Source organism: Gopherus evgoodei, chromosome 3 (genome assembly GCF_007399415.2).
Source record: "Gopherus evgoodei ecotype Sinaloan lineage chromosome 3, rGopEvg1_v1.p, whole genome shotgun sequence".
NCBI classification, from domain to species: Eukaryota; Metazoa; Chordata; order Testudines; family Testudinidae; genus Gopherus; species Gopherus evgoodei.
In genome coordinates, this window is record NC_044324.1 from 55,395,174 (window position 1) to 55,409,373 (window position 14,200).

Consider the following 14,200-nt stretch of genomic DNA (forward strand, 5'->3'; position numbering starts at 1 on the left):
CAGGGCTATTGAGTCAAGTTTCTCTCACTGGCCCATTGAATATTTAAAAATGTATATGTAGTAGAACAGGTCCAACAAGAGAGACTGAGAGAGATCCAACTGTGATGCTCTGTACTCCGGGGCAACACCCTACACCCCTATGTTCATCTTTATAAAATGATTGTGTGGTATCCAATGCAAAGTTTGTCATGTTGGGTGTGTTCAGAAGGCTTATAATGTACTGAGCATGGTAGTTATAGTGATGTTATTGTAATTTTTACAGTAATATTATAGTAAGGTTATAGGTTACAATTTCATGTATATAGTTATGAGGCTGAAAATGTATCCTTATGGCTTAAAGCAAGCCCATGCAAAACCTCTCCAAGAACAGAGAGTCAGTTCACACCTCATCAGGGCATGGATGGGACAAACCCAGCCCAGCCTCACAGGAACAATGGACATTGGCTTAGGCAGCAGCAAAACAATCTGTTAGACCCTCATGGGAGTCATCCCCTTCCTTTGGTCAGTGTGGGACTGTGATGAGGTAATGCTCATCTGACTTTGAAAGAAGGGGGCAAAGTCAAGGGAAAAGAAAGGACATGATAAAAGGAAGAGACATTTTGCCATACTCTCTCTCTCTCTCTCTCTCCCACCTACATCTGCAGACACCACCACCACCAAACAACTGAAACACTGGCCAGAGGGGGAAGTCTGACTGAAAAGTAACCAGCCAGCCTGTGGTGAGAAGCATCCAAGTTTTTAAGGACATTGAAAGTGTTAAGATCAGCTTAGAATGCGTTTTGCTTTTATTTCAGTTGACCAAATCTGACTTGTTGTGCTTTGAATTATAATCACTTAAAATCTATCTTTATAGTTAATAAATTTGTTTGTTTATTCTACCTGAAGCAGTGCATTTGATTTGAAGTGTGTCATAGGTTCCCCTTGGGATAACAAGCCTGGTGCATATCAATTTCTTTGTTAAATTGAAGAACTCATATAAGCTTGCAGCATCCAGTGGGTATAACTGGACACTGCAAGATGGAGCTTCCTAGGGTTGTGCCTGGGACCAGAGATATTGGCTAGTGTCATTTGCTTGCAAGTAGCTGGGAGAAGCTTACATGTCAGAGGCTGTGCATGAACAGCCCAGGAGCGGGGGTTCTCACAGCAGAGCAGGGTAAGGCTGGCTCCCAGAGTCAGGATTGGAGAGGCTAGTAGGTCACCAGTCCAGATAACATCAGAGGGGAACGTCACAGGGGTGCAGCAAGCCAGGTGTATGTACGGCTTGTTACTCCAAGTGAAGGTCACACTTTAAGCACTGATATTTGTGATTTTAAGTGAGTCTTCAGTGCAGTGGCTTAGAACAGTCAGGAGGAGGTCACAGTTTTGTTATTTTCTGTTTGCTTATTTTGGGAAAGGGAAGAAGGAACAGAAAAGCAGGAAAATGAGTGAAAGCAGTGAAGTGATTGCAAAGTTGGAGCAGGAAAGGAGCAGGAGCACCAGAGATTACTGCAACTGAAATAACTGGAGATAAAAGAAAAAGAGAAAGTCAGCCAGAGAAGAAATTGCACACAGAAGGGCTATGGAAGAGAAAGAGAAAGAGAGAGAAGAAAGAGAGAGAGGAAGAGAGAGAGAGAGAGAGAGAGAGAGAGAGAGAATGAAAACACCAACTGGACCTGCTAGAGAAGCAGAACAAGACCCCCCGACCCCAATGACTCCCATCAAGTAACTGGGAGCAGCTTACATGCCAGAGGCTGTGCATGAACAGTCCAGGAGTGGGGGTTCTCACAACAGAGCAGGGTAAAGCAGGCTCTCAAGGTGAAGGATTGAAGAGGCTTAATAGATCACCGGTCCAGATAACACCAGAGGGGGGAACGTCACACCATCTCAGAATAGTCTGATGGTAAGGACACTCACCTGGAATATGAGAGAATCAGGCGGAGGTGTAACATGAACTTGGTTCTCCCAGGAGTGCCCTAATCACCTCACTACTCTGGAATGAGTCTCTCTCCTCCCACTCCCTCTCCACCACCCCATCTCCATTCCTTCCCTCCACCCATGCTGGTTTTGACCAGAAATTTCATCTTGGACCTGAAATGGTGTCAATTAAACTTTCATATTTCTGCAAAAAGCTTATTTTGATGAATTAGTGTTTTCTGACAAAAAACTGTTATGTTATAAAATTTCCAACAGGCTCTTCTCAGCATGATATCCTTTGCAGTGACTAGCTGAATATTCCTGACTGTTTTATTACTATTTATTTAAAAGGCTGAGTGCCCTTATGTATAGGAGTAAGTTTGAAGGGTCCGAATCTGCCTAGTTTCTCTGTGGGCACCAATTGATGTCAATGGCAAAACTCTCAATTTACATTTATTACTCTGTAGTTTATTCTTTAATCTACTTTCTTTACTCTAGATTAAACCTCAGCCAATCATTTTGATCTTAATATTAGAATTATTTTATATATGTACATAAGCTCTATTGTGCCTATAAGCACAGACCCACTGGATGCTGAGCTGGTTAGCTGCAGAGAGGAACACATGCTTCTCTTTACTGGTTGACTTTAGGGTTGACCACAACCAACTACCACAATTTTAAACACCACAAGCTCTGCCATCCTTTGGTGCTAAGTGGTGTTTTAAACGTCTTAATGAACATATGTTGGCAAACATGTTTGCAAACCACACTTCATTTTCCTAGCCTGGACAGGGCCTTAGTATCACCATGAGATGTGATGGCTGTGTCAGACTAGGAGGAGTGGGGAGGATTAGCTAACCTAACCTTCACTACTTTTCCTAGTCTAAGTCAGCGGCTCTTAACCTTTTCAGGTTGGCTACTCCTTATTCAAAGTCAAAAATTGTCCTCGTCCCCTTACCTTTTCTATCAAAGTAAGAGTAAAAATGTGCCAATGATAACAATAAGCATATATAATTTATTTGTGCGTGTTTTGAGAGTTTGACAGAGAATATTTGACCTTGAATAAAAGGAGTGTGTGGGGAGTCAGTTTACTTTAGATTGTACTAAAATATTCAGCACCCTATGTCTCCCTTGATTGCCTTTGTTACCCCTCAGCAAGCCACTGATTGAGAAATACCGCTCTAAACAAAGCAAAAGGGACCTTGCTGAATAAAAGGTGTAATTTACCCCTCCCCTCAGCTGATTAATTAATTTGATCCAGTGCAGTGGGTGTTTTGTTGATGAAGTAACAATGCAGTCTCCGAGCTCTGTAACTTGAAATAAAGACAAGTTGGACTTTATATCTTTGTTCAGCAGTCTTTCTTATATTTGAGGTTTATTATGGAGATAAATTAGTTTATGTCATTTAGGGGAATTATATATGGACATAAGTCCTATTTGTGATGATGTATACTTTGGTGTGTACTAGGTCTGTCAAGTGATTAAAAAAATTAATTACGATTAATCACTATGTTAAACAATAATAGAATACCGTTTATTTTAAATATTTGTGGATGTTTTCTACATTTTCAAATATATTGATTTGAATTATAACAGAATACAAAGTGTACAGTGCTCACTTTATATTTATTTTTATTACAAATATTTGCACTGAAAAAAATCAAAAGATATAGTATTTTTCAATTCACTAATAAAAGTACTGTAGTGCAATCTCTTTATTGTGAAAGTTGAACTTTCAAAACGCATCCATACTGATGATGGGTTCTGCTCGATAACAATGCAAAGCAGTGAGGACCGACGCATGTTCATTTTCATCATCTGAGTCTGATGCCATCTGGAGAAGGTTGATTTTCTTTTTTGATGGTTCGGGTTCTGTAGTTTCTGCTCTTTTAAGAATTCTGAAAGCATGCTCCACACCTTGTCCCACTGAGATTTTGGAAGGCACTTCAGATTCTTAAACCTTGGGTCAAGTGTTATCTTTAGAAATCTAACATTGGTACCTTCTTTGTGTTTTGTCAAATCTGCAGTGAAAGTGTTCTTAAAATGAACATGTGCTGAGTCATCATCCTAGACTACTATAACATGAAATATATGGAACCATGCAGGTAAAATAGTCGGAGACATACAATTCTCCCCCAAGGAGTTCAGTCACAAATGTAATTAACACATTATTTTTTAACAAATGTCATCTGCATGGAAGCATGTCCTCTGGAATGGTGGCCAAAGCATGAAGGGGCGTATGAATGTTTAGCTCATCTGGCATGTAAATACCTTGAAATGCTGGCTACAAAAGTCCCATGTCAATGCTTGCTCTCACTTTATGGTGACGCTGTAAATAAGAAGTGGGCAGCATTATCGCCCGTAAATGTAAACAAACTTGTTTGTCTTAGCAATTGGCTGAACGAGAAGTAGGACTGAGTGGACTTGTAGGCTCTAAAGTTTTGCATTGCTTTGATTTTGCGTGCAGTTATATAACAAAAAAAATCTACATTTGTAAGTTGTACTTTCACGATAAAGAGATTGCACTACAGTACTTGTATGAGGTGAATTGAAAAATACTGTTTCTTTTATCATTTTTACAGCGCAAATATTTATAATCAAAATAATAATATAAAGTGAGCCATGTACACTTTTTACTCTGTTGTAATTTAAATCAATATATTTGAAAATGTAGAAAAACATCCAAAATATGTAATAAATTTCAATTGGTATTCTATTTAAAAATGTGATTAAAACTGCGATTAATTGTGATTGATGTTTTTAACTGTGATTAATTTTTTAGTTAATCGCGTGAGTTAACTGCAATTAAGCAACATCTCTAGTGTGTACATATGCTTGTTGTTGTGTATAGGCATATCTTAAATAAAAATAAGTTTGTTTAAAATATAGAATCATTTTTATTGAATTTTTGTTTTATTTACAAAATTATTAACAGTTACCCAGTTTTACACTACATGAGTCAAATGTTCATAAGCTTTCAGCTTTCGCCTAACTTTCAATAGCAGTTTTACTGTTGCCTTCAATAGGAGAAAAGTTAGGCTAATGCTTAGCATATTTGAAAATCCTACCCTTTATATAAAATATATTTGTAGGCCTTCTGAGTCATCAATTTATGTGATGGCTGGCTGCATCTGGTTCCAAATGTTATTTTGAACGATGTAGAGTTGTACAATATCATTAATGCATCTCTGTTATATCACTAAGTTGGGAAATTTTTAGCTGTAAAAAAAATAAACAGAATTTTAGAGATACATTTAAATAATATATGTTTGCAGTAATATTACAAAAGTTTGGGGAAACTAACAAAACTGTATAGAAATATGGCTGTTTGACAAAAACTAAAGGAAAACCAAATGATCGACTTCTAACAAAGAGACTACTGAATTCACCAGAAGGAAAAAGCTATATTTCATGATGAATGTTAAATTCTGCTTTCTCTATATGAAAGAAAAATTCGGTTTATTTTAGTGGATGATAAAATGAACATATTAATCATGGCATATGGAATACCATAAGTCTACTGTAAAAGACTTGTAATTTTACAGAGATTTTTAATTGTGAAGTGTTTATCACCTGAAATGGGGAGGGAGTTGGTGGTGGTATGTGTAAAGGAAACATAATTCAGGAATGTCATAGTATAGTGAATGAGTACTCGATCCTCAGTTGGTGTCAATTGGCATATCTCTACTGGAGTCCATGAATGAATCAGGAGAACACCTCTTATCCAGTATGAAATTTCTGACAAATAGTCACTTGAGCCAAAATTTGTAATTTTGGGGAGATTTACAGATTTTTTCTTGAAAATCTAGAGTTGTCTGAATACATATAAATAACTTTCATCTCTGAAACATAGTGAACTGAACTTGAGATTTTATTTTTAATATTCAACCACTGCTACTTGTACAGACTCACTGGATTACTTTTTGATTTAAGCAGCTCATGTAGCTGTAAAACTTGACTATCTCACCTTTTTATTTCCCTATGGCTGCTAAAATATGATTTCTTCACATTTTTTCATTCACGGTACTTCCCTTAATGTCCTTACCAGTGGAGCCTTTGATTCATTTCACTTTTTTACTTGCTGTCACAATAGTTAAATAGCTTTTTACACAGTGATGTTGGCAATCATTTTTGCTTGCTCAAATCTTTGACTCACTATAGAATTTCTTAGATAAGACAGACAGAATACTGCAACATTATGTCTGATGTAATTGAAAACAAAGCTTTTTTTATTGTCTCCATCTTTCCCCCTTTTCCAGGGAAATTGGGGCTTTGGAAATCTTTAACTTCCTTTTTAAAATGGTTCATCTTTCTGTTCTTTCTCTTTTTGTATTATTTTCCTGTCCTTACAATATCACAATCTCCCCACATTTCCCTTTCTCTTTCCAAGTCATGTTGCTAACATTCTCCTTCACATACACGAGACAAAGGAATTCCTTGACATGATAGAACTTAAGAGCAGATAGGGTAGGTGATGTTCTAAATAGTGTCTACTGTATTTACTCTTCTCTTCTGATTTTTCTTAGACATCTGCACTACCTCCTTCCCTTTCCTGTCACGCCTCCCTGTTTGACAATGAGCACTGGTGATTACATGGGTGACACTCAGTTTGAGACCTAGTGATGCAGCCAGCTGTATTTGGTGATCTTCAGCTACACCACTTCCTGTGTGGATCTCATAATATGCATGACAGAGAGTAGTTTTTCACTTATAATGGGACAGGCATATGGAAAATATCTTTGTTCTTACAACAAAAATATTAAAATTTGCTTCTAAGTTCAGCATTTTTCATGCAGTTCTTCACATAAGTGTTTTTGCATTATTCATCTTCTACCTTTACCTGAGAGTCTTCATTTGTAGGATCTGTGACAGACCCAGACCAGTGGGGTACAGGAGTCCGGTAGAGGGCAAATATACTGGCCACAGGAGAAGCAGGTTTCCGTTCCCTGAGTGACCAGAGCAGGGGCTGCACTAGAGTAATCAGGAACCTGCTAGAACCAATTAAGGCAGACAGGCTGATTAGATCACCTGCAGCCAATCAAGGCAGGCTAATCAGGGCACCTGGGTTTAAAAAGGAGCTCACTCTAGTCAGTCGGGGAGGAGCTACACAAGGAACTGAGAGTGAGAGGGTGTGCTGCTGGAGGACTAAGGAGTACAAGCGTTATCAGACACCAGGAGGAAGGTCCTGTGGTGAGGATAAAGAAGGTGTTTGGAGGAGGCCATGGGGAAGTAACCCAAGTAGTTGTCATGCAGCTGTTACAAGAGCACTATAGACAGCTGCAGTCCACAAGGCCCTGGGCTGGAACCTGGAGTAGAGGGAGGGCCTGGGTTCCCTCTAAACCTCCCAACTCCTGATCAGACACAGGAGGAGTTGATCTAGACTTTGGGGAAGATCACTGAGGTGAGCAAACCTGCCAATAAGCGCAGGACCCACCAAGGTAGAGGAGGAACTTTGTCACAGATCATATTATGTAAAGTCGGAAAATAATATTTTGTTGTGCTATGAATGAACTTGCATTTTGGCAATGTTGAAATCATGAGGCTAAATTAAATGGAGTTCCTTAATTTGTTAAAATTCCCCTGGAAAAGATCTAGAAGTATACAAATGGGTGGAGCTCTTTTTATCAATGTTTTGGTCCTGCCTGTATGCCTATGTGCCAATAACATGTATATATTCAGGGAAAACGTTGAGTTTATTTTGGCTTTTTCTTGTAATGGCTCATACTGATTTGCTGTTTTTCAGAAGAGAAGTGTAGCTTTTAGCAGTGATCATTCACTGAAATTACTATCACCATTCACCTATTTAATCAATTAATGTACCATGAAGTTACCTTTCCCTTCTGAAAACAGTTATATTTTCAGCAATAAAGATAGATTTTAATATTTTTATGGGGCTGGTTAATTATGGAAACATTGAGGTTCAGTGCCTACATTTTCTGAGCCTTTAATATTTAAGAATTCTATATGCCCATTAAATGGATGAGTAATTTTTTATGGTTCAATAGAATACCATATTTTTTAGCATTTTCCTCATCATGGGAATAGACTTTGTTCTGTGGCTGGTACATTTTAATGATGATTCTGCAAGGCTGCTTTAAAAGATATATTTGCTAGTGGAGAGTGTGCATTATTTATAAATGCTAATGAATGACTGACAGACTCAATTTTCATGAAAGTATCAAAATGATAGATTTTGTGTCTTGTGGATGCAAAGACCTTTATGGGCATAACAAGTTGACTAACACCATGTCTTATGCAGCTGTTCAAGGACTTCCTGTATTTTTTTCATCTGTGGATATGTATTATACACGTGCATGATTTAGAATTAGGGCTCTCGATTAATCACAGTTAACTCATGTTAATTAATCACAATTAATTGCAGCTTTAATTGAACTGTTAAACAAAAGAATACCATTTAAAATGTATTAAATATTTGTGGATGTTTTTCTACATTTTCAAATATATTGATTTCAGTTACAGCACAGAATACAAAGTGCACAGTGGTTCCTTTATATTATTTTTATTACAAATATTTGCACTGTAAAAATGATAAAAGAAATAGTATTTTTCAATTCCCCCATTACAACTGTAGTACAATCTCTTTATCATGAAAGTTGAACTTACAAACCTAGAATTATGTACAAAAATAACTGCATTCAAACACAAAACAATGTGAAACATATATATATAAAGTGAGCAGTGTACAGTTTGTATTGTGTTGTAATTGAAATCCAGATATTTGAAAATTTAGAAAACATCCAAAAAATTTAAATAAATGATATTCTATTATTGTTTAACAGCACGATTAATTGCGATTAATTTTTTTAATCATGTGATTAATTTTTTTTATTGCTCGACAGCCCTATTTAGAATGAAAACAGGATAGAGCAGTTTCCTTTTCTTTCTTTTTTTTTTTCTTCCATACAGCAGCTATGAAATGGATCGTGATCTCATAATAACACATTAATCTGTGGACATCCCCCATTGAAAAGAACACCATAAAATAAAAATAAATTATTTTAATTTAGGTTGAAAATTTGAATGAATAATATAATTTTTGTACTACTCCTAACATGCTGGCTTCACCAAAGGCTCCACTGGAGGATTGAATTCTTTTGAAAATATAATGTACCAACAACAATTAATAATAGGTCCTAAAGATCTGCAAGCATTTACAGCTCTTTATAAATAAGAATATTAAGAATAAGAGCAGGCCTATTCTTGATCTTTAAAAGTAAACCCATTTGGAACCATGCTGAACCAGAAAGGAATGAAACTTAATTTGAAACAAAGCCAAATTTTGTGTCACTGATGGAATAGGGATTATTCTGAAGAACGGCAGCATGCAGTGTTGGTGGACACTGATATCTGTCAGGTGTCTATTTCCTTCTACCTTTCTGACTGGGTTTTTTTTCTATCAGGTCCAACAGCTACTTGTTTTCTATACTCACTATATCTATGGCCTTACATTATGTATGTGAATTCTATATTATCTCACTCTGGAGCTGATTGCTACAATTACAAAGAATCCTGTTATATGGCATCTCCAGGCACTATAAATGGGAGGGCTTCGATGGCCAAATCGAACTCCCACCTCATTAATTAGACTGGAAGTGGAGGAGAGCAGCTGAAGAGATTTTGATTTATCAAAGCAGTGTCAAAACATGATTAAGATTTTGCCACAAAAGAATAGCCCTCTGCATCCATCTCTAACTTTTATTAAAAATGTTTGGAGAATCATTTCAAGTGATCTTAAATGTGTCAGCTGCAAAGAGCTTGTAAAATCCATTTTCTGTCTTATTGATTACTCTAAAAAGCTGAAAGTATTGAGGAGGGAAGTTTCATGTGTGTGTACCTTCCCTAATGTAATTACACTAAGCATTCAGAATAAAATGGATGGAATGTTTTTGTGTATGCTTTAAATTTATATTACCTAATATAAATTTGGCTAACTCTAACTTTTCTCTTGTGTAATAAATCAGTCACATTTAGAAATAAAAACATCACAGTATTTGTCAAATATTGTTTGTTTTCTGAGCACGTCTGCTACCAAGGAATCCCATCTCAAAAAGTCTCCAGACTATTTAGGCTTTGTATTCTGGTCCAACTGCCCCCTTGGTTACACTGGTGCAATCATATTAACATCAGTGGAGTTGCAGTGGAGTAACCAAGAAGACAATTTGCTTTTCTGCATAAGGCTTCTTTTTTGGTTCACTAATCAAACTCTTTATATGCTTTTTTTCTCTCTAGGACAACACTCCCCTCCATCCTCTGTATCCGACTAAATTGATCCCTCCAACTAAGTCCCACAGTCATCCACAGTCTATCTGCCATGCTGACTGTCTAACCCCCGGGCCCTTCAGTCATTTGTCTTCCATCTTATGTGATGTTCATGAGAGTTCTTATAGGCCTTACAGTCACAACGCTTTGTATAATAAGGTGAGCCTTCGGTGCTGCTATTGTCTTGTGTTATGTCTGATGTAATTCAGCATTCTTCTGCTGCACTGGAAAATAAATTTTACAAGTGGATGGAGTTCAGCTGTGACTTTAGACCACACCCCTATGTTGGGAGAGGTGAGCTGCCCATGAGATGCTTAACCCTAATTGAAATCAATGGCTGTTAAGTGGCTAAATATCTCTGAATATCTAAACTGAAGCTTCTTACTCCCTCACCTTTTCATGTACCCTGATGGAATTAGACAAAATCTGGCCAAAAGACTTAACCCAATATGACATGAAAGTTAATCCTATCCTTGCCCTGAGACATACAGTCTGCATTTCTTTAAAAGTGATTTGATGAAAAGAGCTTGTGAGGGCTGTTTCTTTATGCTGTATCACAGTTTCTTCTTCAGGGGAAACTAAAATCTTGAGATTCCCATAAGGATTATTGGTGATTGTTTGTTCACTTAGTTAGATTTATACAGGTTTTAAAAAACCACAAGTATGAAAATGTGCTGATCTAAGTTTTGCTAAACTTTCCAGACATTTTTACTTACTCAAGGTATGTCTACACTATGAAATTAAGTCGATTTTATAGAAGTCAATTTTTAGAAATCGATTCTATACAGTGTATGTCCATACTAAGCGCGTTAAGTTGGCGGAGTGCATCCTCACTTCCATGCCTAGCATCGACTTAAAGAACAGTGCACTATGGGTAGCTATCCCACAGTTCCCGGAGTCTCTGCTGCCCATTGGAATTCTGGGTTAAGCTCCCAGTGCCTGATAGGACAAAAAACAGTGTCGTGGGTGGTTTGGGGTACATTTCATCAGTCGCCTCTCCCTCTGTGAAAGCAACAGCAGACAATAGTTTTGCGTCAGATACCAGGGTGATTAGAAGAGCACAGCAAGGCACACTGTGCATCAGAGAGGCTTTCAAAACCAGTTTCATGACTGGCCAGGCTTCAGTGTGACAATTGTGTGCGTTTCCCCTTGATGCAAACCCACTCCCTTTGTTGATTTTAATTCCTTGTAAGCCAACCACCCTCCCCACTTCAAAATAAAATAACTATTATTTTGAAACCATGCATTCTTTATTAATTAAAAAAATGAGATAATGGACAAGCTAGCCCGGGTGGGGTGGGGGAGAAGGGAAGGACAAGGCCACATTGCTTAGTGTAGCCACACTAAAAATCAAACTGTTTGAATGACAGCCTTCTGTTGCTTTGGCCATCCTCTGCAGAGGAGTGGCTGGGTGCCTAGAGCCTTCCCCCTCATCGCCACATTCTTGGGCATCTGGGTGAGGCAGCTATGGAACATGGGGATGAGGGCAGGTGGTTATACAGTGGATGAGCGGGGGTCTGTGCTATTGTTGGTTTTCCTGCAGCTCCAACATACACTTCATCATCATGTCTGTTAGCTCCTCCAACAGATGCTTCATCATGTCCTTTCCTGGCCTCTGCCACTGAATGCCTCCATGCATTAAGCTGTGCCCTATCAATGCAGGAGGACTGCTTGAGCTCAGAAAACATGTCATCACGAGTGTGGTTTTTTTGCCTTCTAATCTGTGATGACCTCAGGGACAGAGATGATAGATGGAGCGTAGAAACATTCTACGCTCTATGATTCTGGGGAGACTGCATGGTCACCTGTGCTTCTGAATTTGCCACACTGACCAAACAGGAAATGAAATTCAAAAGTTCTTGGAGCTTTTCCTGTGTACCTGGCTAGTGCATTGGAATTCAAAGTGCTGTCCAGAGCGGTCACAGTGGAGCACTCTGGGCTAGCTCCTGGAGGCTAATACTGTTGATTTGCGTCCTCACTACCCCAAATTCGACCCAGAAAAGTCGATTTTAGTGCTACTCCCCTCACTGGGGAGGAGTGCAGAAGTCAATTTTAAGAGCCCTTTAGGTCGACAGAATGGGGTTGGTTGTGTGGATGCATTCATTTTTAAATCGACCTAATGTGGCTAAATTCAACCTAACCCCATAGTGTAGACCAGGCCTCAGTAATTTACAGTGAGATATTTTCAAGGCTGCTGCTTCATAAGGGGACAATTTTAATTACCAGTTCATACAGCCAAAAGGATTTTGGAGGATTGGGCCAAAAGAAATCTGATGAGGTTCAACAGGGTCAAGTGCAGAATTCTGCACTTAGGACAGAAGAATCCCATGCACTGCTACTGGCTGGGGACCAACTAGCTAAGCAGCAGTTCTACAGAGAAGGACCTGAGGATTACAGGGAAATGATTATTCACCTCTATTCAGCACTGGTGAGGCACATCTGGAGTATTGCACTCACTTTTGGGCCACCCACTACAGAAAGGATGGGGACAAATTGGAAAGAGTCCAGCGGTGGCCAACAAAAATGATTAGGGGGCTGGGGCACACGACTTCTGAGGAGAGGCTGAGGGAACTGGGCTTATTTAGTCTTTAGAAGAGAAGAAGACTGCTATCAAATTCCCCCCTCACTCAACTACCTGAAGGCAGGTTCCAAAGAGGATAGAGCTAGGCTGTTCTCAGTGGTGGCAGATGGCAGAACAAGGAGCAATGGTCTCAAGTTGCGGTGGGGGAGGTCTAGGTTGGATATTAGGAAAAACTAAACCTCCTGAGATCTCTTCCAACTCTAATCATCTATGACACTATGATTCTATGAAGCAGCCATAGCAGAAGAATGAATCTTTTGTTCTAAAGTGGAAATTTGCCACCACTAATCAACAGCAAAGGCATTTCTAGAGAGTGTAAGACACTCTGTGCTTGAAAAGAAAGAAGGATGTTCCAGAGACTTAGGTAATCAACTCAAAATCCTTATTAATATTGTGATACAGCAGGGTCGGGGGCAGTGGAAGAGGAGACATATATAAGTCCTAGGCTAATTAAGGCATGGTTCCCTATAGACTAGGGAAGGTTACTACAGGTTAATTGGAGTATCTTAGCCAAATAAGGCCCTGTCAGGAACCTAATAAAGTTGAGGAAGGAGAGAGGACTGGAGCATGGAGGTGTGTTGCTGAGAATTGAAAGATAAGAGAACTGGAGGAAGGGAGATCCTGTCACAGCAGAGCAGGGAGACTCCCTCCCCCAGCATCAAGGACCAAGGGTAAATCTACCCAAGGGGGAAGAGGGTAAGAAACCTGCAGTGATTGAGAGGGGCTGGGGCTCAGAATGAGGAGCAAACCCAGACCCCTTCCCCGCTTCCCTTCTCTACCACCTTCCCAGGCCACTAGAGGGGCCCTCGGCGCCCCAAGACCAGGAGCAAGAGGTGGTGTCCTAGCCCCCCTGCCAAGAAAAGCTCAACCCACCATACCAACATGGGCCATTTTGTCACAATATAAAGAACAAGCAGCTTCACTGAGCACATACATTCTTGTTGGATACTTGCTATTATAGACTTCCTTGTTTTTCATTATTTCCTTTAGTTAAGAACATAGTACAGAGTCTATTATTATAAAGTTGAAAATTTATGCTCCATGGGACTGTATCCTGTAGTATTGACTCAGGCAAAACTCCTGTCAATTTAAAGATTTGTCATCAGCATAGTTTTTCTTAATCATTGTATTCTTTTCTAATCCCTTTCATTCAACAGTTATTTTTATTTTAAATCTCTAGAAATCCATCAAAAGAGCTAACAATACCTGCAGTGGTTCATTTGAATATTTTAACTGTCGTACTACAGCTACTATATGGATAAGCATCCTTTTTAGGCCCTCATCCTGCAAACACTTATATATGTTTTTAACACCTGAGTAATTGCACTGATGTCAGAGATTACTCACCTGCCTAAAGTTAAACATGTTCATTACTGTTTGCAGGATTGGGGCCTAAATTTCTACATTGCTTGGCTGCAGTGATGATGTGCAATATTGCTGCTGCTC

General features: G+C 38.9%; 1 protein-coding gene across 10 annotated transcripts in view; it reads left to right on the plus strand.

Annotated features, from left to right (window-relative positions):
• Positions 1-10,218, plus strand: part of MLIP (muscular LMNA interacting protein) — a 138,344-nt gene extending 128,126 nt beyond the window's left edge. For 6 of the 10 annotated variants that reach the window (XM_030555623.1, XM_030555620.1, XM_030555621.1 and 3 more), the window contains one exon: positions 6,420-6,688. In XM_030555623.1, coding sequence (XP_030411483.1) covers positions 6,420-6,482 — 63 coding nt within the window. In that variant the 3' untranslated portion in view covers positions 6,483-6,688. Of the gene's footprint in view, positions 1-644; positions 761-3,920; positions 4,082-6,419; positions 6,689-10,143 lie in introns of those variants that run through there. The other 4 variants (XR_003999508.1, XR_003999507.1, XR_003999506.1 and 1 more) reach the window with 4 other exon arrangements.
• The last annotated feature ends 3,982 nt before the right edge of the window (positions 10,219-14,200 follow it).